At 37.5% G+C, this 27014-nt stretch overlaps 2 protein-coding genes across 9 annotated transcripts in view; one reads left to right on the top strand and one right to left on the bottom strand.

Annotated features, from left to right (window-relative positions):
* LOC118555510 (uncharacterized) overlaps nt 1-15864 on the bottom strand; it is a 213133-nt gene extending 197269 nt beyond the window's left edge. For 2 of the 4 annotated variants that reach the window (XR_013449274.1, XR_013449273.1), the window contains exons 1-2: nt 15754-15784; nt 15232-15302 (exon numbers count right to left, since the gene is read on the bottom strand). Coding sequence is in view for 2 of the 4 variants with exons in the window: in XM_078076285.1 (XP_077932411.1) it covers nt 15232-15302; nt 15754-15857 (175 nt within the window). In the remaining 2 variants the exon portion in view is untranslated. Of the gene's footprint in view, nt 1-15231; nt 15303-15753 lie in introns of all 4 variants that reach the window. The other 2 variants (XM_078076285.1, XM_078076286.1) reach the window with 1 other exon arrangement.
* CNOT2 (CCR4-NOT transcription complex subunit 2) overlaps nt 15757-27014 on the top strand; it is a 118679-nt gene continuing 107421 nt past the window's right edge. For 3 of the 5 annotated variants that reach the window (XM_036119297.2, XM_078076282.1, XM_078076284.1), the window contains exon 1: nt 15797-15888. In XM_036119297.2, coding sequence (XP_035975190.1) covers nt 15884-15888 — 5 coding nt within the window. In that variant the 5' untranslated portion in view covers nt 15797-15883. Of the gene's footprint in view, nt 15889-27014 lie in introns of all 5 variants that reach the window. The other 2 variants (XM_036119299.2, XM_036119305.2) reach the window with 2 other exon arrangements.

Consider the following 27014-nt stretch of genomic DNA (forward strand, 5'->3'; position numbering starts at 1 on the left):
CTCCATGTGGGGCGTGGAGTAGAAAAGAAATAATGAGTTTTGGAAAAAAAATAGTAACTTCCTTGACTGCAAAAGCACAAGTATATGTGTGTTTTGTAGGTATGTGTCAATGAGAGCTGTTCCCTTACATAGGCACTTGGCTATCTCCCTCACCTCTTCAGGTGTTTGCTCTGGTCTAATTTCATTGAGACTCACCCTGATTAGCCTATTTACTAATGAAACCTATCCTCCTCCTCATATTTGTATCTCCCTTTCTCTGGCCTACTTTTTCTTGTATAGCATAAATCATTTCCTAACCCAGTATATAATTTATTATGTTTATTATTTATCATCTATCTTTTCCTGCTAGAATGTAATCTCCACATAGTCAGGGATCTTCATCTGTTTTACTTACTGGCATGTGGCAAGAGCCTATAATAAAGCCTGAAACATAGCAATCACTCAATAAAGATCTGTTGAATTAAAATGGAATGAAAGGAATGAGACCAGAAGCAACAAAAAATCAGTTTCTATGAAGATATAACTATACATAGCAATATGGTACTTTTTGTAAAGACAAGGTAACTGTGTTTCTTGGAGGGGGCTGTTGATTTTGAATCTATACATATGTCTATATCTATCTATCTGTCATCTATCTACTTACCTGTCTACCTGTCTCCCTACCTGTCTATATAGGGAGTCTTTAAGCAATATTAAATTCATAGCTAACATAGCTGACACCAAAATCACGTGTCTATCAAATGAACTTGTGCAACCTCATTTCCTGCAGATCACTTGCTCAAATATTACCTCCTTAGGTAAGTCTTCACTGACCACCTTATGGAAAAGAGTACCCTATCCCGTTGTCACTCTCTAGCCCTTATCTTCCTTCATTTCCTCCATGATTCTTATCATTGCATAATATTATCATAAATATTTGTTTATTGTCTATCTCCTCCAGGAAAACAGGGAACTTATCTGCCTTCCTTACTGCTCTATTTCCCTGCATTTGGATCAGTGCCTGGGACATAGTAAATATTTGTCAGCATGAATGCACTGGGAATTTGCATGCCCTCATGTTGTTCTTCATATGAGAATGATCCAATTGTTTGTCCCCAGATCTGAAGTTGCTAAGCAATCATTTGTATTGTATTATTCTCTCACTAATAAACAAAGAATAATTCTTCATGCTCCATACCATATTGAGTGAGATAGTTAAAAGTTTTGAACAGGTATATGCTAGATATTATTCCATCAAATATCAATGAAATTCACTACTGATCTGGAAGATTAAATCTTAAATCATATTAAAGATTTTATTTATTTATTTGAGAGAGAGAGAGAGAGAGAGAGAGCAGGAGCAGGGGGAGGGGCAGAAGCAGACTCCCTGCTGAGCAGGAAGCCTGATGCAGGGCTTGATCCCAAGACCCCAGGATCATGACCTGCGCTGAAGGCAGATGCCTAACTGAGTCACCCAGGCACCCCTAAATCTTACATCATATTAAATACAAGTTTTAGATTTACTCTTCGCTCTTTTCTGGGTGAAACTATTAATTTTATTGAATTTGAAGTAAACACATTGACCTAAAATTCTGTGAAATTTCATTTAACTTAAAAACTTAAACAAGGCCAATGTAAAAAGTAAAGAGGTAGTTTAGATCCCTTTGCCCTTTAATCCTACTTTTTGGTTTAAAATCTGGGCTGGGTGACAATAGCAGGATTGAATGACATAGCTGCCTGTCTTTGTCATGGATGGCAAATGTAAAAAGGAGCAGGACTTTAAAAACTACATTCTGTAAAGAGTGTTGCTTACTTTATTGTCTGGACCCCAGAATCTTCACCAAAACTGTCAGTTATGGATACACCTCTAAAATACTTGTAAGGATGTTCATAAAAGAGAGTGATGAAGAATTAGAGAAATCACATTTTTTATAAGTAAGCATAAATTTTTTTTAAAGATTTTATTTTTTTATTTGAGAGAGAGAACAGGAGCGGCGCTGGGGGGGGGGGGAGGGAGAAGCAGACTCCCTACTGAGCAGGGAGCCCGAGGAGGCAGGGCTCCATCCCAGGATCATGACCTGAGCTGAAGGCAGACACCCAACTGACTGAGCCACCCAGGTGCCCCAAGCATAAATGTTTTTAAGTATTTGTCTTCAAATACTTAAAATGTTTCAAACTCTTGAGAGAATAAATAAGAAATGTCCTTATTATTTTCAATAACTATCCCCAACAATACCAGGTAGAACTTCGTTTTTTTCAGAGGGTGGCTCCTTTAATGATACCATACATATATATTCTATGATTTTCAGCCACTTAATTAAAACATAACAACCTAAGATTAAAGAATCAGTCTTGTTAACTTGAAAGCTTCAGCCTCTAGCTCAATTCGAAACTCACCTCCTTTTCTTCCACTTACCCACCAACCACAATACAGGTAAAGCTCTAGTGACTTTGGGGGAGTGGGGGAGTATCTGGATCTCAGACACCTGTTTTTCCTCCCTCTTCTAGATATAGTGCCCTTGTTTATCGCAAAGAGAAGGGACAAAGAAAAGGGCAAGGTCTTCCTTACTTGAAAGAGAAAAGGGCACATGTTTCCTTACTTGACTGGGTAAGAATGCAATCTTCATTAACTGGGTATTGATAATTTCTATGTGACAGTGTCCAAAAGTTGTGTTCCAGCTTACTGGACCACTTTCATTCCTCTTGTTGCAATGGTTCCCTCTTGCTGTAGTCAGCCCTCATACTGACAGAATGGCTCAAGCCTTTCCTGGGATTCGCACCACACATAGGAAACTTTATTATTCTTGCCACACTAAATGATGGGCATAGGGCTACTTCCCTGCTGTCCTGGTGGCCTCTCAGTCTATCATTGTTCAAGTCCTTTTTCTCCTCCTGCACTCTAGGAGATGAGCAAGTCCTGTGGCTAAGCAAATGTCCAACAGAGAAAAGATATGTGTCTCCCCCTGTTTTAGAAATCCAATCTTTAGAAGTGACTCTCTTCAAGCACTCTTCATGCCAACTACATATTGGGAACAGCTTGTCCATAAACACTGCTTTCTCCAACAGTTCTCCTTTTTATCTCTCTCTCTCTTTTTTTGTTTTTTGACTAAGAGTGGATAGGAGTGGTAGTGGTGGTAGTGGTGATAGGGCTGGTTGTGACACCCAGTTAATGCTGTGGGTTTTTTTTTTTAAGTTATTTTAACTTGAAATGTGGAACATTTTTGTAATGGATCTATAAAAATATTCAGCTATAACTATAGTATTGTTGTGATATTAAATGTCAGCCAGTCCTTGTTTAATATATATTGGTAAACCTTAGACTTAAGTGGTAAGAGAAATAGTTCTTATTTGGTCCTCTTCAAAACAACAGTGATATCCAGCTCACATCCCATGCCAGTTCCTTATAACAAAGTTGATGGTGGAGAATCCTCAATCTCTGTCTACAGGAATCCAAAATTCAAGCCGTTCAAGTATTTTCTTAAATGTAGTTAGATAGTTCATGGTTTTGTGAAGCATGAAGTCTTAAAATCAACTAAGGCACTTTGAGACACACGTATTAGCATATTAAAAATTCCAGCAAATGTTGCTATAATGAAACTTCTTTTACTTGGTTTAACTCAACATTCCCGATGCTTAATTTACAGTGGGATCCTTTTTTTCACAGAGTACTTACCAGTATCTCATGAAAATAGTCTGAGGAACCCAGTTTGGATCCTCCCTCCCTCTCTTTTTCCTCTTTGTAATTTTTGTGTCCACAAGGAACTACATAGATCTATGCAAGTTCTTCAACTTAAAGAAGTATAATAAGTATGTCTGCTGTCGGTTCATTCAAAATAGAGGCTTTCTCCTTCCTCTGCGACTATAGTAAGAGTTGAAAGAAAGAGAAAGAAAGGAAAGAAAGAAAGAAAGAAAGAAAGAAAGAAAGAAAGAAAGAAAAGAAAAAAGGAAAGAAAGAAAAGAAAAGAAAGAAAGAAAGAAAGAAAGAAAGAAAGAAAGAAAGAAAAAGAAAGAAAGAAAGAAGGAAAGAAAAAGAGAAAAAAGATTCCTTGGCTTTTAGCAGGAAAAACTAGCTTTTGGGATGAGGCTACCAGAAAAGGTCTTCCCTCCTATTTAGAAGTCTTATGTGTTATGATTTCTTTTTATGCTACACTAACAAATATCTCCTCAGTAGCAGCTGCTGAACTTGTAAGTGAATAATTGGCTGTTTCTCTGGGTTTTGCCATTTAACTGTTCTATGTCCACTTATGTGGGTTATGCTTATGAAGACTGATTTGCTAATTGTAGGCTGTTTCATTAAAAGGAAAATAGAAGGTATGGAGATAATATTTTTCCAAGATCACCACTATCACCAGTCAAAGGTTTAGCAGATAGCACAACTTTTAAAATCTAGAAGCTAATAGGAACTAAACTTACTTACACTGATGAAATACAAGTGTTTTATGACATACGGTGTACGCCTCTATTCTAGGCAGTCTTTTATTTTATTTATTTTTAAGTAATCTCTCCGACCAACATGGGCAAACTCACAACCTGGAGATCAAGAGTCGCATGCTCTACCAACTGACCGAGCCAGGCACCCCCCCTCCCAAGCAGTCTTTTAAAAACACCTTAATTAACTGATTATAAGTTCTAGCTACTTCATATAGAGTAGCTGTATAGTTGGATAAAATTCCAGCTCTGAACTATTCTAAAACCCCAAGCTCTTAACCTTTGCTTCTCAAATTTCCAGTGATTCAGTAATGTATTTTTGAATATTTGTGATTTCTCATCAAAAACCTTTAGTTTTGAAATCTCATTTCAAAAATAACTTCAAAATATAACTATACTTTGGATCACAGGGAAGACCATTATATAAATACATACTTTCACATGATTTGAATGCCAGGTTTCTGTGTTTATAACTGAGTTAGAGCCAAGCTATAAAACTTAAATTGCTCTGGGATATAATAAAGAATAAAAACAAACAAATGAATGATGCATACATGCTAGGTAAAGGTCAAATATTGAGACTGCTTGGTTCTGGAACAAAGATTTTTAAAAAAAATTTTAACAGAGAAAACTGGTGGGAAACTTGAATTATCATATAGTAATACAGATATTCCAAATTAAAACAAATGTGTGCTGTATTAATTTCTAATGATGTCCAATGATGATTTAGGCTCAGCAAAGCAATATTGTTTTTTTCTTTGTTACATTAAAATTAATGTTATTAATTTCAAATATTTTAGCTTAATTTCTATTATTTCTGGTTTAATAGTTAAAAAAGAGCTATCAGCACAGATTTACACCAAGTTTTCTATGTTCACATAGCACATATTGGGATAATTTTATAATAAAAATAATTTATCATATTGGGAATACACAAAAATTCTTATATGGTGTTCCTATATTATTCAAGATTGAGCAACTGTACTATATAATCTGTATGGCTGGTGCATAATAGGAACTCAATAATTGTTAGTTGAACCAGAATTTTAATTATCTGTGTAGGTTCTCCATATTTATTCATTTGACTGATTCAGCCAAGATATCTTAAGAGTTTTTTTCTCATAATAAATGCGCTGAACCCAGTCAGGTTTTTTTTAAAGTCTGACTTTAGTTTAGAAGTGGTTTTATCTATCTATCTATCTATCATCTATCTATCTATCTATCACCTATGTATCTATCAATCATCTATTTATCTATTATCTATCTATCTATCTATCTATCTGGCTCAGTGTGGAGCCCAATGCGGGTCTTGATCTCAAGAGATCAAGAGTCAGAGCTGCAATTAAGAGTCGGAGGCTCAAATGACTGAGTCGCCTAGGTGCCTACCCAACAGTGAATTTTAGTGGTTCTTAAGACTTTTTCACTAGGGAGCACTTAGAGAATCTTATGAAATCTATGGGCTGTTTCCCCACCAAAATATATGTATTTTTATTTATTATATTATATTATTTATTTATATATATTTATTATATATTTTATATATATACACATATATATATAATATAAAATACACAATATTATAAACTACATTTTTTTAAAAAGAGAGAACAGGCTGTGAAGCCTGTGAAGGTGGAAATAATCTGTATAATTGAAGGCAACCTTTCTTAGAGCCTCCATTTCCTCATCTGTGCAGTGTGAATACTACCTATCTCATGTTATGCAGCTTAGTGAAATAATGTAATTATGATGGTTTCAGTTTAGTAGATGCCAAATTAAGTGGTAGCTATAATTATTATCAGGCCAATACTGACCTCCTATTTTATCTCTAATTGCTGTTTGAGGTTTTCTTGTGCTGATTGGTTTGTTGCAGCTACTTTCTAGTTTCTAAAATCTTATATTCTTCTCACTGGTTATCTTATTTATTTGGTTTTCCTTTTAGGCTATTTTTACAGACAGTGATCCACAAAAGCATGGGAGGGTAATAACATCTTTAATGTTTGGGTCAAAATACTAAGCAGCTTTAACATTGCTGTGATCCATTCCAAAGGTGATGAATAAAAATAGTAATTCAATATAAGGATAAGGATATTTGAACGGCAAAATATGGTCACATATTTAAATTGGAGATCTGCTATATACATGTGGCATACAAGAAAATGGAGGAAATTATACTATTATACCTATATCACATAGTTTGAGAATTACATGACAATAAAACACATGTGTGGCACATAACTGAGATCCAATCACATTTGAATAATGAATAATAAACGGATACCATGTCAGAACAGAACAATATATTCAGATGAGAAAGCATTTATTCTATTATCCTCAAAACTGGTCATAGTAAAAGCATCCTTTTATGTTTATATCTGGAAAACAATTCTACAAGGATACAGAAAATCTATGGAGTTCAGAAAGTGCCATGAAAATAATGCAAAACTTTGGAAACACAATTATAGGAGAAATTCTTATATAATAAACCCTAAGGGACTGTCCAAATTCCTTTAATTTCATTGTCATTTTGGTATTTTTAAGTGTCAAATATTCCATGAAATGTATAGGTAACAGGTTGAAGATAAATTTTTTTGTGTTTGAGATAGTCACTGGAGACATAAGGAGGTTTCACAAAATGCTTAAGTTTGATTCTCAAGTAGAATAAAATGTTTTTTTTTTTTTTTAAGATTTTCTTTATTTATTTGACAAAGAGAGAGAGAGGGAGAGCACAAGTAGGCAGAGAGGCAAGCAGAGGGTGAGGGAGAAGCAGGCTCCCCGCAGAGCAGGGAGTCCGATGTGGGGCTCGATCCCAGGACCCTGGGATCATGACCTGAGCCGAAGGCAGACGCTTAACGACTGAGCCACCCAGGCGCCCTTAGAATAACATGTTTTTATAACTAAACAGTAGAGTCTCTTAAAAAGAATACATACAATGGAACATATCCCCCTCCCCAAATTATGGCATTATTAGAGATGCTGGTCATTCATCATCACAATGACTCATTTTAAAGATTTGAGAGAGAGAGCATGCATGTGCATGTGTGCACACACGGGATAGGGACAGAGGGGATGGGAGAAGGACAAAGAGACTCTGCACTGAGCGCAGAGCCCCACGTGGGGCTCTATCTCATGACCCTGAGACCATGACCTGAGCGGAAACCAAGAGTCCGATGCTTAACCAAGAGTCAGACGCTTAACTGAGCCACCCAGGCACCCCTCACAATGACTCATTTTAGAATGGTGAATGCTTCAAGTACAGTATGTTCTAATTTTTTTTATTGAAAGATTTTATTTATTTATTTGAGAGAGGGAGAACACACGAGCGAGGGGGAGGGGCAGAGAGAGAAGCAGACTCCTCGCTGAGTGAGGAGCCCGACATGGGGTTCGATCCCAGGACCCTGAGATCATGACCTGAGCCAAAGGCAGATTCTTAACTGAGTCACTCAGGCACCCCTGTTCTATTTTTTTCTTTTTAGATTTTTAGATCTTATGCTCTTATTATTTTATGCAATTTAAAAAATATGCATAGAAGCCGAGTTGATGATCCAATGACAGTTTTCATTAGTTCTACTGAATTTGTCACAGACTGGGAAGGTGAGCTAAAGGCTTTATTCCCTGCATATTTTGAAAGGTTTCAGAGTTGAACACAAGTATATTTAACTTGTTGCTGAGTTTTCCTAAACCTTGGCAACGTAAGGCATCCTGGTGTATGTATTAATTAGTGAAATATTTGTTTCTCTTACTGAACAGACTTGTGACAACCATTTTGTTTAAATGAAACTGGTTTGGGGCACCTGGGGTGGCCCAGTCGGTTGAGCAACTGACTTTTGGGTTTTGGCTCAGGTCATGATCTCAGGGTCGTGATATGAGGCCTGGCATCGGGGTCTGCGCTCAGCAGGCAGTCTGCTTAAGATTCTCTCTCCCTCTCCCCCTGCCCCTCCTGCTCGTTCTCTCTCTCTCTCTAAAATAAATAAATCTTTAAATGTAACTGGTATCATGGGTACTCACAGAAAATTTCCAATGCAGTTTTTGAGAACTAAATTAACTATTCATGTTTAACCAGGTAACTGACAAAGAGTTCCTTTATGAAACAATATGTTTCTCAATTATTAACCAGGTTACTTACTTTTGATTTCAAAAACTACGGTTTCTGATGTACACTGAATGTGTATAATTTTTTGTGCCAGACTTTTGTTTTCAAGTGCTGTAATGTGTGACAGATGGTTAGAAACAATAATATATTAAGGTTTCTACTTAACCCTTTCAGGACTGAACTGTGTTTTTTTTTTTTTATTTAATTTTTTGAGTAATCTCTACACCCAACATAGGGCTTGAACTTACAACCTGGAGATCAAGTGTCACATGCTCCGCTGACTGAGAGGGCCAGAGGCCCCTGAACCACACCTCTCTAAAAAAATTTTTCCCGTGTTATGATTTTGTCAGGACTCAGTACTGTGGTGGTCCAGACGTAGGTTTACATACTCATTTTTTGTTTACTTCTTGTACTTTGCAGCATGCTCTACACATTTAGTCCTTAAGGGATTTCTTTTACAAATTCCGTGGTATAACATTTATTAGCGATCAGATGGAAAATTGAGCAAGTTTATACCATAGTTTTGTAGAAAAAGAAATCTGCTAAGCTCTATATTTCATCCATGAACAATTTGCAATGTGGGAAGTTTCAAGGGATAAAAATAAAATCCAAAAACAAAAAAGCAATGTAAAAATTTTAGGTTAAACATAAAACAGTTCCTGAGAGCAAGAGGACTGAATAGGATGGAATCAGTTGAAGTGGGGGAAGGGAGCAGTTTAGATTGCTTCTACCAGGACCAAGGTTTTCCTGGGATCTATATATTTCATAATCTTTATTGTTTCAGTGTCTTCATAATCTTCATTTTCTTTTATACTGAATGTATTTTCACTTTAAGTTCCTCAGTTACAAAACAGGTTAACATTCAGCATTTGAATGACTATCACTAAATGCATCACTATTTAAAAAGCACAGATAATTCTTTCATCAACCTATTGTGTATATATACATTAATTTCACTCCCACTATCATTTCAGTACTTAATCCCTGTTTCTCTTTTAAACAGATTTCAGTTAATTTTTCATTGCCAGAAAAAATGTACTGGCTGATTACATGTGTTTTAAATTGATTTACTATTATATATTCATTGAATCTTGAAACTTTTGGGGGAGTTATTTTACTTTAAGTGAAAGATACTTTATAATTCATACAGAGTAATTGGCATTATTAAAAAAACAGCATTTAAACATTCAACAGTTGGTGTAGTGGAGTAAGCAAAATAAAAAGTATTTTGTTGATTCTTTTGCATGATGTGGGGAAAAAACTTTTATTGTATAAAAGTGATTTGAATGGGAAAAAATTACATCACATTTTTTAAAAGATTTTCTTTATTTGACAGAGAGGGAGAGAAAGTGGGAGAGCACAAGCAGGGGGAACAGCGGGCAGAGGGAGACAGAAAAGCAGGCTCCCTGCTGAAGAGGGAGCCCAACTCGAGGTTAGACTCCAGGACCCTGGGAGCAATCATGACCTGAGCCAAAGGCAGATGCTTAACTGACTGAGCCACCCAGGCACCCCTACATCATGTTAATTTAGAGATGATTCATAGATATTTTTTTTGATTCATAGATCATTTAAAGTAATTATCTTTGCAACATGACAGTGGTGGTGTTAGGTGATAAAAGTGGGTATGATAAAAGATATACTACAAATGATTCTATTTGACTTAAAAAAAAAATTTGAGAGAGAGGGAGAGAGAGCGCACGCTCCTGCTTGTAAACACAGTGGGGAGGGGCAGAGAGAGAAACTAAGCAGACTCTGCATTGAGCATGGAGCCCAGCGTGGGACTGGATTCCACGATCCTATGACCCTGAGATCACGACCTGAGCTGAAACCAAGAGTCAGATGCCCAACCGACTGCACCACCCAGGGGCCCTCATTTATTTATTTTTTTCCTTTGTGGTGCTAACTAAACCTTGGGAATGGATTGATTAGCAGTGACTTATTAAAAGCCAACTATCAACATTTCTACATTCTGCATTTTAAAACACTCCAAAATCTGCCACCTTATTCTACATAAATTCCACTAGCCTCCTTCTGCTTATCTTAGTCTGGTTCTAGTTCCTGGCCCATGCTCATTTCTGCTTCTGAGCTGGCCCGAATTGTGTTGTGTTCCCCCAAAATTTATGAGGTACTAATTTGCACTACCTCAGAATGTGATTGTATTTGAAGACAGGAGCTTTAAAAAGATAATTAATGTTAAATGAAGTCATATGAGTATGCCCTAAGCCAATATGACTGGTGTTCTTTTAAGAAGGGGAAAGCTGGAAACAAACTCACATACAGGGAGAATACCATGTAAGCTTATGAACAGAGCCACCTACAAGCCAAGGACAGAGGCCCTTGGGGAGAAAGCAACTGTGTCTCAGACTTCTAGCCTCCACAAATGTGAGGAAATGAATTTGTTGTTTAATACACCCAGTCTGTGGGGGGCGCCTGGGTGGCTCAGTCGTTAAGCGTCTGCCTTTGGCTCAGGTCATGATCCCGGGGTCCTGGGATCGAGCCCCACATTGGGCTCCCTGCTCTGCGGGAGGCCTGCTTCTCCCTCTCCCACTCCCTCTGCTTGTGTTCCCTCTCCCGCTGTGTCTCTGTCAAATAAATAAATAAAATCTTAAAAAAAAAAAAAAAGACACCCAGTCTGTGGTACTTTGTATGGCGGCCCTAGGAAATACAATCTGCCTTTGCTCATGTTATTCCCCTCACTGAAAACGTCCCTTCCTTTCATCCACATCTAACCAGTCATTCAACATGGAATTTAAACAGCCACTTGGTGAAATTATCCCTGATACATCAGTCCTCTTTTTTTTCTCTCTTTTTTTTTTTTAAAGATTTTATTTATTTATTCATAAGAGAGAGAGAGAGGGAGAAGCAGGCTCCCCACTGAGCAGGGAGCCCGATGAGGGACTCGATCCCAGGACCCTGGGATCATGACCTGAGCTGAAGTCATACGCTTAACCATCTGAGCCACCCAGGCACCCCCTCTTTTTTTTTTTCTGATCTAACACAGAATTTAGTCTGTACTACAGATTTTAGCAGTTTCTAGCACATAAAGTAGTTGCAAGGATTTCAGGAGGTAATATAGGTAAAATGCTTACAAGAGTGCCTGGCATGTTATGAATCTTAAGTGTCTGCTACATCTGTTGCTGCTATTACTATGTTTTAATTAGAAGGTAATATACACAAGAATTGGTAATTATTTGTGGGGCATAGGGCAGAAGAAAGAATAAAAGACATTAGGCTTGGCAAATGAGTATGTCGTACTATTGCCCCAAATTATCCACTTGTTTCTATAAAAAGAGAAGTAGCCTTTTAATTAGTATTATACACAATTTTTATTCTATGGAAATTAAAAAACTATTAAATAGAAATAATGAAATAAAATTAGCTGTAAATAAAAATACTTATGCAAGGCTGAATAACCCTTTGCGCATATCATGTTAGATCTTTGGGAGACTTACAAATTTTCACAAAACTGGAATTACAGTTGACCCTTGAAGAACACAGGTTTTGAACTACATGGGTCCACTTATACAAATATAGTACAGTACCGTAAATGTATTTTCCTTATGATTTTCTTAATATTTTTCCCTAGCTTGCTTTGTTATAATACAATACCTAAAGCATATAACATACAAAATATGTGTTAACTGTTTATATCATCAGTAAGGTTTCTAGTCAATAGCACACTATTAGTTTTTGACTACGTAGGGGAGGAAGGTTAGGTGCCCCATCCGCTGAATTATTCAAGGATTAACTCTACATTTAAAATTTTCTCTTCACACTTAATATAGCATGTCAATAAAATTTCCTCCACATTTTTTTGAAATTTTATTTAAGTAATCTCTATATCCAATGTGGGGTTCGAACTCACGACCCTGAGATCAAGAGTGATATGCTCTCTGGACTGAGCCAGCCTGGTGCCCCTCCTCCACATCATTTTTAATGGCTGAATACTCTTCCATTATATGTATGTAGCTTAACTTATTTAACCAATACCCTCATAAACAATGCAATAATGAATACTCTTGCAAAGAAAATTGTTACATATATTCTTATTTCCTTATGATACATTTCTAGAAGAGGAATTTCAGGGTCAAATGCACATGCTCCAGGCTTCTGATACATACTGTCGAACTGCACTCTTGAAGTGTGGATTTATATTCTCAGACATTTAAGAAGCACTGTTTCTCTAAATCCTTGCCAGTATTATCAAGACATAATCACTTGTTAAAATAACACCTGATGACCAAAGTAATGTATAACACATGTCACTCATAAGTCGGACTATTAAACTTTTATATTACCATTCAAAGCTTAAGATTTGTATCTACATTTTATTTTTATTTTTTTAAGATTGATTTATTTATTCTAGAGAAAGATAGAGTGTGTGCGAGTGGGAGGAGGGGCAGAGGGAGAGAAATTCAAGCAGATTCCCCACTGAGCATGGATCCTGACACAGGGCTCAATCTCACAATCCTGAGATCATTACCTGAGCCGAAATTAAGAACGGGATGCCCAATCAAGCCAGGCACTCCTCTTACCTACATTTTAGATGAAGAATCTGAGATCCAGTAAGTTACATAATAAATCAGACCACTACAGAGTGGAAATTTCTGCCCCAGATGTGATACTGACTTCTGATTTGCCAAGTATGCCAAACCACTTAAGTGGTTTTTCGTGTAATAGTCTTATCAATTTCCCCAAAAAAGGTATACATCTTTATTATCCAGGATTGGAAGCTAACATATTCCATTAGTTTAGCACTATTTTTCCTAGCTGCTTCCTAGCTTGGATTTTACACATTATGTGAAGGAAACCTTTCAAGATATTTAAAAAGAAAAAAAAAAGATTACCTAATCTTAGATAAGAATCTACTTCATCCATTCATTGCTTTATTTATTCACTGTCTCATTCATTTAACATGACTTACCTAATGTCTACTATGTGTGGAGAATAATGCAGTGAGCAAAACAAACGTAGTCCCTGCTCTCATGTAACTTAAATTTTTAGTAGGATGAAAGGAGTCATATAATAAACAATAAAGACAGTGATAAATTACAAATGCTATTAAAAAACAGAATAAATGGGAAAAGGAGCTACTTTAAATATGGTGGCCAGGGAAGGCCCGTCAGAGATGATTTCTGAGTTAAGACCTGAAGGATGAGAATGAGTTAGCCATACAGACATAGAGAAAGCATATCCCAGGCAGAAAAAAAAATAGCAAGTGCAAAGGTCCTGAGATGGAGTACCAGTTAAGATTAAATTCAATTGAGAACAAGAGACCCTAAAGAGTGGCTTCAATAAGATAGAAGTTTATTTTCCCTCACATCAAAATTTGAACATAGAGTGTAGGGCTGGTATGGTGCTCCACAAGGGGCTCAAGGACCCAGGTTTCCACCAGCTTAAGATTTTGCCTAGAGCCCAAACTGACAGAGTTCCAGGCTATCACATCCATATTCCAGGATGCAGGATATTAAGAGGAAAAGAAACAAAGGACTGAAGGTGTGCACTGATTGTATTCTAAGGATGGTATTAAAGGGGTGCCACATGACATATCTGTTTATATCACATTGGCCAGAACTACCACATGGCTACAGAGAGGCTGGAAAATAGTCTTTATTCTGGACAGCCATGTGTCCATGTCTATTAGTATTAAAAAAATGGAGAAATTTTAGGGACAACTAACAGTCTCTGCTACAGCCCGGAAAGAGCTTGGTACATGACAGAAATAGAAAGGAAGCAATGAGAAGGGTGAGAACAGGATGAAGCTGGATTACAAATACTTAGAGGCATATTCAGTCTTCTAACACACCATCTTACAGAGTAGAAGAGAATGCTGAAGAGGCAGGAAGGAACTGTTAGGGGTAGGGGAGGAAAGGACATAAAGAGATGTTGTTCCTCCTTGAATTTTCCTGAAGTAAAAAACAGCGAAGCAGAATGTTTAATGAAATGAATAATCAGGCAAAATATTTTCTACTGGCTACATCAGCACCATTCAGAGCTTAAATTAATTCACACAGCATTTACTAATATGTAAAAATACCTTGCATTTCGTAAACATAACAAAGTCACCTTTCATTTTATAATATGCTTATTTTTCTTGCCACTTAAGACTGACAGATGCCCTCTGCCCTTCAATCATAAATTTTAAATTGGATTACAATGAGTTTTATTTGGAAGGAAAAAGTCATTATATAAAAGAAACCACCAAGGAAGTAGAAATTTTATTTACTCCAAATGGCTTATACTTTACATTCATAAGTTCTATCATTCAAATAGAAAAAAATAACAATTCACTTTATGAAACTACACAATTTCAAAACACACATGCAGAGACTCTTAAGTCCAAAACTGTCGAAAAGTAACAAAAAGGAAAGCGTTTATCGATATACAAAGGAATATAGACAGATTATTTCAAAGAACATAAATTTAATTCTGAGTGACAACTGTTTTTCTGAAAAACAGAGACTTCACTCTCCTGAAGTTTCCACCAAAGCCACCATAATTTCAATGGGTCTTGCTTACAGCCCAGCTGGTCACTGAAGCTTAGGTGGGGACTGGGGAGTACGAGCGAGAGAAAGTGCTATAAATTTAACTCGGCTAGCGCAAGCTCATTCAATAGTGCTTTTAAAAACCTGCTCCCCAATAAGCTCCCTCCCACCAAATTAAAAAAAAAAAAAAAAAAAAAGGGAAGGGTGGTGAGTAGAAAATACCAACGGTTTCAGCAGAGGGGAACTCACTTCTCAGGAGGTGATGGTGACGTGCTGCCAGTCCCTGGAAGTGCGTGCACAAGCACCGGAGGTTGCGGGGGCTGAGGGAGGAAAAGGGGACAGCGATCAGTTTTGCTTCAGGTGGTGGGAGTCGGGGGTGGGGTGGGTGTGGGGGCCCTTCCAGGCGGACGTGGGAGGGGCGTGGTGTCCGACACGAACACAAACACAAACACGCTCCGCGTCCCCAGGGAGGGCGGGCCGACGCCACCTCACCATTCCCCGCCCCTGGACCCCGCGGCCCGCGACGGACCCAGGGCCCGTGCTCAGTGCAGAGCAACCCAGCCCCAGGGGAACTGTAGCAGCCGCAGAGGCCCTGCTCGTTATAACGGCTGCGAAGAGGCTACGCGCCTCCCGGTGAGTCGGTGGGAGACATGCTGGAAGCCGCGGCGAAAAAGGTGAGGGAGTGAAGCGCCTCTCCCCACCCCTTCTTGAACGCGCGGGAAGCGGTCTACCCACCCCCAACCCTGTCCCGTCCGCAATCGCCGCTCCCACCTTCCGCCGCCGCCTTGAGTGAAGCCGGAACGACGGGGGTCACGGCGGGGGTCAGAGGGTAAAGGTCTTGCTCCCAGCAGCCTCCGCGGTGGATACGTCGCCATCTTGGATCCGCGGGACAAGAAAATTCATGCGGTGAGTTTTTGGCAATTTTTCGGAAGTCTGGCAGCGGGGCGCGCGGCGGGGGCGGCGGATTCGGGGCCCCCTCAAGGCTGGGGAATGCCTCGGGGCCGGTCCGGCCGCGCCCGGGGTCCGCGGGCAGCGTCCTGGCCCGCCGCTTCCCGTTGCTTTTGTCTCGGCTCCAATCGAGAGAGGGAGAGCGGAGCGGGCGGGGAGGGGGGGTGGCGGCGGTGGAGGAGGGAGGGGGTGTGTATGGGGAGGGTGGTGGACGGGACGTAAAGCGTCGCTGTACTTGGGTGGCTGCAGCGGCAACCCTGGATCCTAGGCCTGGTCCCTTCGGCGGGAGCTGAGGCTTCCTCTAGACTCCGCTCCGCCGGGCTCCCGCCAGCGCGGAGGAGCCGCCGCCGCCGCCGCGCTGCTTCCTGGGGAAGAGAAGGCGGCAGCAGCGGTGGCCGAGGAGCCCGGGTCCGCTTTAGACGGGGCTGCCGCGTTCCCAGCAGCTGCCGCGGTCTCTGGCTGTTCACATTTTCTTAGTACACCCACATCACCTGCAACTTGTGTGTGTGTGTGTGTGTGTGTGTATGTGTATGTAATAGATGGGGTGGGGGGGGGACACGGGACTGGCTAACGGGCCTCAGGAGCCCCCAGGCCCTAGGATACCAAAGGGTATGGTTGGTGGAATGAGGAGGAGTGCAACTGTAATGCTTTCTCTGCCACCGCACCCGGAGGGTGAAGCTTGCGTGGAGTGATAGAGACTGAGACGGGATAGTCCTGGGGCGGCGGAGGAACCCGAGACGCTTCTGTTTGTGAAGTTGCTAGTCCTAGGTTTCTACTTCCGCCGGGGCCTCTCCACCTTGTGCTGTCTTGGGTCTAACTTAAAAGTTTTACGGAAGAAATGAGTGGGGTTGAAGGAGGCTCCTAGTTTTTAGTTGAGGCTGTTGTCCATCTAGGAGAGAAAGCCTCTGACTCTTGTTAACTGTTAGTCCTCAGCGAATGAGGATTCTAGTTTTTTTTCTAAAAGCACTTCCAAGGTTTTACAATTTGCATTTATCCCAGCCCCTTTGGATGTGGTATTAACCACCACAAAAGTCTTACATACGGGTACCACCCTCTCGGAAGGAACCTAAACATCAACTTCCTTTGAATCCTAGGAGAGGCCTTCACTTTTCAACATCCAGAAGACCGAATGCAGCACATTCTGTTTCATTTTTATAGAACTTTTGGTCAAAGAATCTTAACTCCTTTCTTAATCTTCTGGACCTGTTCTAATAATTAAGTACATTGATATCAACCTTTACGTTCTTGGAGAAATGGTAGAAAGTACTGAGTTAAAATCTGTTCACGAGGGAGGCTGTACTTGAATTTATTCGAGTTCAAAGTTGAACACATTTCCTGTCATGCTTGGTATTAGGAATTTCTAGACCTCTAGAATCGTTAAGTGTAACTTTTGATTTGCCTTTTGAAATAACATAAGTGGGAATAAAGTATGGGGTGTTGGGGAGAAATTTCAAAATATCTATTTACCCTATTGGGTTTAAGTTGAATTGTTTGGGAATACTTAGTATATTTGACAGCAGTTATTTCTTAAACGTCAGTGAACACATATCTTTGACAATTTTGGAAGATAACTTCATCCCAGATTTAAAGGGTTGATTCAGAATCACAGTGGACTGAAATGGTTAAAATGTCTACATTGAAATGATTAGATGTCTTCATTCAGATACTTTCATTGAAATACTGCTTAATGGACCAGGATCTTTAGTAAGCTTTGTATGTTGAACTCCTCTTTTGTGATAATAAATCTAAAGGAAAAATAACTATATATGTAACAAAAGACAAAACTGTTCCACTTTCTTGACTTTGTAAGAGTCTCATTTAATTTTAAAAAGGTACTTTTCTCATTTTTTTCCTAAGGGCAGTGAATTGCAGTGACTTCTGTGCATACTTCGTAATTTAGACAGGATTTGAGAAACTTTCATACTTTTTGCATCCTAATTAATGTTGCATCAATAAAAATAAATTATCCTAAGCAGAACCCTTTTATTCTAAGTATACTGTGTAAAGATATCTGTAACCTAATCTGATACTCTTGGGGAATGAGAATTGCCTGTATGCTTAACCAAGCAACAAATGTAAAAAATTCTCAGTTTCTGTAATACTTCCGTTTTAAAGTAAATTTATGTGGTGGAAAAATTAGGGCAAAATGTAAGAGTGTATTTATATCCCCTTCGTTTGAGAGGTACTTGATCTTGAAGATAAAACTCAGAATGATATTCCTCCTCAAGAGAAATAATTACCTATATTTTTATTAATAATTTGGATGTTTAATTTACTTTTTGATTTTTCAGAGATACTTTAACTTAGTTATAACCTGAAATTTCTCTTTGTTCATAAAATAAGTACTTCAGACTAATGAGTAGATTTCATTAGAAGTGCCTCTAACCTAGTTGTTTTGGTTCTTATCTCTTTGGTAGATAATGTTATTGAAGGTATTTGTATCTTAAAAGACTCTTAGAGAATTTTTCACAACCCATGGGAAGTTATAATTTTGCCCTGTTCAGTGACAAATTTGCTTCATAAGATTTTCTGATACTATAGAAAAGTAGAGAGGCATGCTTCACATCTATATCTATGAAATAATGAGTAGACATTAATAGAGTAGTAAAAATAAGTTTGTTTTTTGCTCCTTAAAAGCACTAATAGTATTTTTAAATTATGTTGAAATTTTTAACTGTACAAAATTTGTTCTATTATTACATATTTAAAAGCAAACTTTCCATGTGCTCACTTGAATAGGCAGTGAGGACAGCTTATGCAAATAGTGATACAGTCTTAGGAAAAGATACTACTAAATAAGATTTTGTTTGTTACCTAGACCTCTGGTGGATTTTGTAATACAAAGAAGCAAAAGAAACCAGGGTACCAGGTAGGGCAGTTTTACAGACAGAGTTAATTTGAGTTGCACTGTAATTTTTGAATATAATTACATACAATGTTGATATCAAGGGATCTAGTGCTGTGATAGGAATCATTCAGGTTGATAATACAGGTGATCATTCTGCCTTACTAAGGATAATTTCTACCTGTGATGGTTAACGTTGTGACTTTCACTAGATATTTTGAAAGAGCTATAAAATTGATATCTGTTACAGAAAGTCTGTCTTTCAAAAGAAACAGAATGGACATTAGAATTTTCAGGTTTTATTTTTTATTTATTTTTAAAGATTTTATTTATTTGTTTGAGAGAGCACGAGAGGGGGGAGTGTCAGAGGGAGAAGCAGACTCCCCGCTGAGCAGGGAGCCCGATGTGGGACTCGATCCCGAGACTCCAGGATCATGACGTGAGCCCAGGGCAGTCACTTAACCAACTGAGCCACCCAGGCACCTGGAGTTTTCAGGTTTTAAAATTGTAACCTTTACCTTGGTTTTGTTCATTGAACCTTTGCATCTTCAATTTAAATACTATGTATATCTTTTCTTGTTGCTTTAGTTTTTCTGTTTGGCATCTTTTATTTTAAATTCTTAAAACTCCACTCTATGACAGGCCATGCTGATATGGCTTGTTCATTTATTTACTTTGTCTGTACTTTAGGGATGACCTGGAAAAAGAATTCCCTATTACGTTTTTCTGACAGCTTGTTCTTGGCATATCACTTGGAGGTATGTTCCATTATGAAATAATAAAATGGTTTATAGTGTTTGTTTTTTGGTAACATCTCATAGCTTATATAATATGGAAATATAAAATAAGTTATGTAGGAGAAAAAAATTTCCCTTTTCTGGATACACTATAATATTTTCTATATGCTTACTTGGAGTCTAAGTCTGTTTAGATATAGCTAGATATTTTGGACATATTTGCTACCCTGAAAGTTTTCCTTTTTTTTTTTTTGCTTTCATATGTTTTTGTGTGGGTAGGTGGGAGTACTTTTACTACCACTTCTCTGTTGTTTGACAAACTTCTTATTCTTCAAAACTCTGCTCTGGTGTCACTTTTTAAATGAAACCTTTCCTGAGTCCCCAAATCCTTCTGTTGTACTGCTTTTAGTCTTCAAACTTCTAACACGCTGCATTGTAATTTACTGTCCATCCCTATCTACCATAACCTCCAGTGGACTGTAAGTACCTTCCTACCTAAAAGGTAGGACTTTGTTTTTTTTATGGTTACATTTCTAGTACCTTCTATAGTGCATAGTACTCAGTAGGTTATCAATAAATACGCGGTAAACTGGACTGGTGCCATATTGTCTTTTGACTCCATGCTTTCAGAGTGCTGTTTCCCAGTCCCTAGACCTGAAACAACAGACTGGAAAAGGGGGTGGGAAGAAGGTCCACCTTGTATTCTTTTGCTCCCTTGAATTTTTTCTTATGGTTTTGCATCTAATTAATTACCTAAGGGAAGCTAGATAACCGGCTTCTTAGAGAAATATATGTAGAGTAAGTATAGGAAAGGGAAGGATATTAGTAATAAAGTGCCTCTGGCAGAGTGTTTAAGTCCGTATTTCTTGCTGTATTTTGTATGGCTAAGGTCACTGGTTGAAGGAGATATTTGGTACAGGCAGTCCCAGACTTATGATGGTTAATTTTATGATTTTTTGACATTATGATGGTTCAAAAGTGATACTCCTTCAGTAGAAACTGTACTTCAAATTTTGATTTTTTTCCCTCCCTGGGCTAGCAATATGCAGTACCATACTCTCATGATACTGGGCAGAAGCAGCCACTCACAGCTCCCAGTCAGCCATGCTGTCACAAGGGTAAACAACCAATACACCTCTAAAACCATTCTGTCCTTATATAACCATTCTGTTTTTCACTTTCGGTATAATATTCAATAAATTACATGAGATTTTCAATACTTTATTATTGGCTTTGTGCCATTTTGTCCAGCTGTAGGCTAATGTAAGTGTTCTGAGCACATTTAACTTAGGCTAGACTAAGCTATGATGTTCAGTAGGTTAGGAATATTAAATGCATTTTCAACATAATGATATTTTCAATTTACAGCAGGTTTATCAGGATATAACCCATCATAAGTTGAGGAAGATCTGTATTTTTATTTACACAGTAATATATATTTGCCATTGCTTAATCACGAGCTCCTATTAGATTTGGGCTTTTGAAGTTAGATTTTTTTTTTCTTCTTCACCTTTTAACTAATGGTTGAGTGCCTAGGAGTACTCCAGTTATACCATTCTTCTTATGAAAATTAGGTAAAATGACTTAATATATCTTTATTGGTAGTTTAAAACCTAAAAAGCCCTGAAACTGATTTTTTTTTTTTTTGCAAGCATAGTTGCTAATTCCAACTGAAATTGGTAAACCTAACCATAGTCTTTATTGGTCTATCTAATTTTCCAACATTCTGCTGCAGAAATATTAATGTATTTGATTATTGGTGGTGCCTAGGCCACTCTGGGAGTCACTAGGTTATAAATGATATATACACTATCTTTTTTTTTTTTTTTTTTTAAAGATTTTATATATTTATTTGACAGAGAGAGAGAGAAAGCAGGAACACAAGCAGGGGGAGTGGGAGAGGGAGAAACAGACTTCCTGCTGAGCAGGGAGCCCGATGTGGGGATCGATCCCAGGACCCGGGATCATGACCTGAGCTGAAGGCAGACGCTTAATGACTGAGCCACCCAGGCGCCCTGCACTATTTTATCTTCTTAAAACCTGAAAAATTCCAATTCTGAGAAACATCTGGCTTTTAAGGGTTTGAATTAGAGATTGTACACCAGTTTTGTGTCCATTTTTTGAGAGGTAGAAATCAGAGTAAATGACATTCCCTGAATTGTATTTATTGAAGATGCTAACATTTCATTTAAATTTTTAGAAATCTTTTCTTATGTTTCATTTGCTTATGTATTTGCCAGAGACTTTTTAATGATTGAAAACTGAAGATATAGAAAGGGGGTATTTTTTTTAAAAGATAATTTGATCCAATACTCAGGACACCAATCCTTTCTCTGCTTTTACTGAATTGAAATGTCTTTCTGTCTGTGAAAGTAGATGAGAGCTACACTTGGTAATTTTTTACTTAGCCAAGGAATGATAAAATAAGCAAGTGAAAATTATGTGTCCTGGCAATTTAGGTAACAATGTAGACTTGCCTTTTTTTTAAACATAACGATACGTTTAAACATATCGAATTTTTAAACATATCGATATGCCATTTTACCATTTATATGTTTGGATGTTGAAACATAACTCCATTTTGTATCAGCATCTTGACAAAATGTAATGATTGATTATGTAATGCAATGTGTTTGGGAGAGGAACATTTGGTTTTGTGTCATATTTGGCAGGAATGTGTTTTTGTGTTCTTTTTTACATTGTAAATTATGCTTATCCTTCATACAAATTTTGTATTTAGTTTTCTGTTGTTGTAAGAGTTTTTAGAGAGTGGTATCATAACAGTATTCAATAATTAATGTCATTCAAAAGACCTGATTCCTTTTGGCTTAATTTTACTACTTAATATTTTAAAAGACGGTTTACAGCTTGCAAAGCACTTTCATATGCATTATTATCAATTTTAAGTGTGTTTATTTATTTATTTAAAATAATCTCTACACCCAACATGGGGCTCAGACTCAAAACCCTGAGATCAAGAGTTGTGTGCTCTTTCAGTTGAGCCAGCCAGGTGCCCCCATTATCTCATCTTTACATGGTTGTCATTTTGATGGTTACTTTTTAAATAAGTTTATATTTTAACTTTAACATAGAACAATCAAGCTCCTTTGATTATTATTAAAGTTAGTAATTGGTGGGACACCTGGGTGGCTCGGTCGGTTAAGCGTCTGCCTTCAGTTCAGGTCCTGGGATCAAGTCCTGCATTGGGCTCCTTGCTCAGCGAGGAGCATGCTTCTCCCTCTCCCTGCCACTCCCCCTTGCTTGTGCTCGCCTCTGTGCGCATGCATGCACGCTCACCCTCTCTCTGACAAATAAATACATAAATAAATCTTTAAAAAAATAGAAAAATAAAATTAGTAATTGGGAATTATAAAGACCATTTTATTCTTAGACTGGACTTAGCATCTAATATATTTCTCAGTTTAATGCTACGCTAATGCTACTCTATCCTCATTTATCAGATTAAGTAGGTGTAAGTGGAAGGTTTTTGTTTTTAATTGGTCATCTTGCAGATTCAGGGTAATAAACATAGACTTTTGAAAGAGAGGTAGCAGGAAATTTTTTGTTTCAAGCTTGACTTTGGCAAAATATGACAGTTCACGTTTTTAAATATTGTAAACATATTTATCAAGAAATGCCAGAACTTTAAATAATATTGTGTTATAATAAGAATAGGTAGTAATATTATAGCACATTGATTTCACATTCTATAAACTTATTGCACAGTTATTTTGGAAGGACAGCATGTGCTGAGCAAATATGCCTTGAGCTTTGCCTTGATTTACTAGTGCACAAAATAGTGCTTTAGGGGTGTAGTTTTTATAATTTGAGCATGTCTGGCCTTAGATTAGAAAAAAAGTAAAGCTATAACCTTTCTAATCTCTGCCCACTTACCAGAAATTATAAGATGTATTCATAGACCTGTCAAGCCAGACTTTGAGATCCATGGCAGAACTATTTAACCTGGCAGCAGAGAGCAGTATCCAAAGTGTTTAAATTTGATGTAAAATGTACTTTTGTATTCTGTATGTGTGTGTGTGTATTCACACATCCTAAAATAGATGTATATGTGTAAAGCAGTTGTAGTCCAGTGCTTCAGGGAATCTGACCTCTGCCTGCTCTTTAGGTGTTTCAGAGCATAGTTTGAAAACCACTGGACTTGATCTCCGAGGTCACTTCCACCCTAAAATTCTGTGGTTTTAGAAAGTCAAGACTTTTTCGTCTCTTTGCAGATGCAGAATTCATAGAATTTACTTGTTTTTGAGTAACATTTGGGTAGAAATTGTTTAAATTTCAGGCTCAAGTGATTGAATGTTAGCATTGTAAGTACTTTCACATAAATTCTTTAATAATTTGAGTGTTTATTCTTTTTTAGACATTGCTGTAGTGCTAGGTGTATATGATGGTGAACAAGACAAGTCTCTGCCTTCATGGAGCTTACATCTTGGAGAGGGAGACAAAATAAACAAATAATTCCAGATAGTAATTGTGATGAAGAGAATAAAGAGGGATAAGGGTATAGCAATTGATTAGGGATGAAAGAAGGAAACCATTTTAAGTAGGGTGTGAAGGAAGGCCTTTTTTGGAGGTAGCATTTGAGCAGAAACTGAAAAAAAGAGAAAGCCATGCAAAAATTTGGGTGAATGGTTTGTTTCCCAGACAGAAAGAACAGAGGGCCCTGAGATGGGGTCAAGTTTTGCACATGATAACAAGAAATTTCATCAACAGTTACTTAGTGCTTTCAGCATAAATAGGGGTAAACTCTAAAGGGAAAAAGATGATTAAGACAGTCCTTGTCTTTCAACTGTTGAAAGTACTGTGGTGGACCCAGCAATTTACCATAACTTTTATAGAAAGCTATAGGGAGGAGGGATTATTTTTTACTAAGAGGCCATGATGAGGTGGAATTGGGAGTCTGCTTGTATTATTGGAAAATTATAAAGGAGAGTAAATTTTAAACTTTTTGTATTAGCAGAGAATAGTCAGATGCTTTAAGAGTTTTTAGTTTTGCAAAGTTGTTCATAGTAGATTTTCCTTAGAAATTAATTAGTAATGATTTTCATGTTCTAATCAGATTTCTTTGTACGGTTCAGTACACTGCCATGCACTGTTATAGGTGCGACTGAATAATTCTTGAAGTTCGTTTTTTGTGGTGCATGCTGTAGATAACATGTTAGAGTAGAGCAACCTTGTTTGAGGGAGTTAATGAGTTGTTTTCAAGGAGGGGATGTTTGAATTGGGTTCTGAAGGGTGATTTGGAGTTCACTAGGTGGGGGAGGGCACACGATCAGCATTGCAGATCCACTGAGCCTGAGCCGGGGAGAATATGTAGGATTTGGAGAATTGCAAAGTAATCTGCTATAGTTCTTAATGGAGTTCTGGGACCTTAATGAGAAGTTGGCTGAAGGAATGAACTTGCCATTGTGTGGGACACTTTCTTACATGATGAGGGATAATTAATCAATTTATTTAGCAATGCTAGTGATAATCAGATTTGTGCTGGGGGGGATTTTTGGATTCCACAAATTATAATTAAAATCACGAGCATGATGGTGTGAAATTCTTGAAGGAATATATTTTCTTCATTAAAAAATTGAGTATTTTCAGACTGGCAGGATTTTTTATTTATTAAGAAGTATATGACTGAAACTCTTAAGTTTCTCTCTTCCAGAGAACTTGTTATGCATATAAGCCAATCCGGTAGTTAGAAGTTTTACACTGATGGATGAGACTTGCTACATATGTCTTAGGGCAGGCAAAATTTAAATGTTGTTATTTGACATTATTTGCAGGCATAAGATTTAGCGTTACTTGGATAAATTAGAATAACCCCAAAAATATGAGTTAGTGATAGATTTATTCATAGGAAATGATACCTATACAGGTATCCCCTCCTTTTCAGAAGTTCCCATTATGCCACTTCGCTTTTATGAAATACCTACATTAGTATCTGTTTTCCCTAACCGAAAGAAGAGGATTTTTGCTTTATGAGAAAAGGTGGAAAATGAAAGTAGTGTTTAGTGTTTGTTTTACAGTGAGTCTCTCAGCGCACATTCTGAGCAGCAAGAGGGGCCCTTTCCCTGGAACCACACTCAGCATCAAGCTGCCATGGCTTTGAACTGTGTCTGGCTGGGGGCAGCTGTGCTTTATCTTGATTTATTTTGTGCATTTGTTAGCAAGACGTGTCCTAAGATAGCAGCAAAGCCTGAGAAAAGTTTTGAGGGGCTCTGAGAATCCTCAAAAAAATTTCCATACAAATTAATGGTAATTGCTTCTCTTTACTGCAAGGTTTCATAGGAATACTTTACCTTTGGATGGTGGAGAAACCTGTGTTATGTTACTACAAGTGCTTATTTTACAATGCTTAGATATGTGTGTATGTTATTCAAAATACTATATAACAGTTACGTACTCATTTTAGGTTGTTAGCATTATTCCAAAATGCAAAAAAAAAAAACCAAATGTATGTTTTTAAACAGAAAGAATTGATTCCCTAAGAATGCAGTTTGAGCAAATTATTACTTTGATAGTATGCATTATATACCAATTTTCATAGCAAAAGTTTATGAATTTACCATTATGACTTGGAGCTGCCCAAGTTACCTAATGGTCTATTTAGTTCATTTTTGGCTGAGTAATGTATGTATGTTTTTAAACAGAAAGAATTGATTCTCTAAGAATGCAGTTTGAGCAAATTATTACTTTGATAGTATGCATTATATACCAATTTTCATAGCAAAAGTTTATGAATTTACCATTATGACTTGGAGCTGCCCAAGTTACCTAATGGTCTATTTAGTTCATTTTTGGTTGAGTAAGATGGAACTGATTATGATTCCTATTAAAGAGAGTTAAATTGTACTGCAATTTTATATGATGTCATTAAATTCTCTGGTACTAGCCAGTCTGAATGGGAATGACCATTCTACCACTTTTAATTAGCTCTCTGACTTATCCTCCTTAGACTTCAGTTTTTTTCATTTGAAAAATGTGGATAAATAGATTTAATGTAAGGAATAAAGTCTCTTGGGGGGTTTTTGTTTTGTTTTGTTTTTGTAGTGGGATTGCTACTTAAAGATGAGATTCTGAAGCAAAAGAGAATTAGCCACAGTTTTAAGAGTTTACACATGTTTTTCCTACCAGAAATTTTGTTTAGATGACATTGTGTTAAGTATTTTGTGTGGTATTTTGAGTAACATAAATACATCTTAACATTGCTCTATCTGAAGCTCTTGGCATGGTGTATGGCATATAATAGGCATTTAGTAATTCCTTTGATAAATGGGTAAATCTAATGGAGAGAGCCTTAGTTTTAGGTGTCTACCACTTACAACCTGAATTATGTTGAGCTATCTATAGCAAGTTTCTTTTCTTTGCCTCAGTTTCTATGTCCTTAAAAGGAATAAAATACCTTCTTAGGATCATGTAGAACATCTGACAATAGGTTTATAGCAGTGTTGGTTTGTATCTCTTTTCCTTTATGAAGAGTAAATATTCCAGAA

The sequence above is a fragment of the Halichoerus grypus genome, chromosome 6 (genome assembly GCF_964656455.1).
Source record: "Halichoerus grypus chromosome 6, mHalGry1.hap1.1, whole genome shotgun sequence".
NCBI classification, from domain to species: domain Eukaryota; kingdom Metazoa; phylum Chordata; class Mammalia; order Carnivora; family Phocidae; genus Halichoerus; species Halichoerus grypus.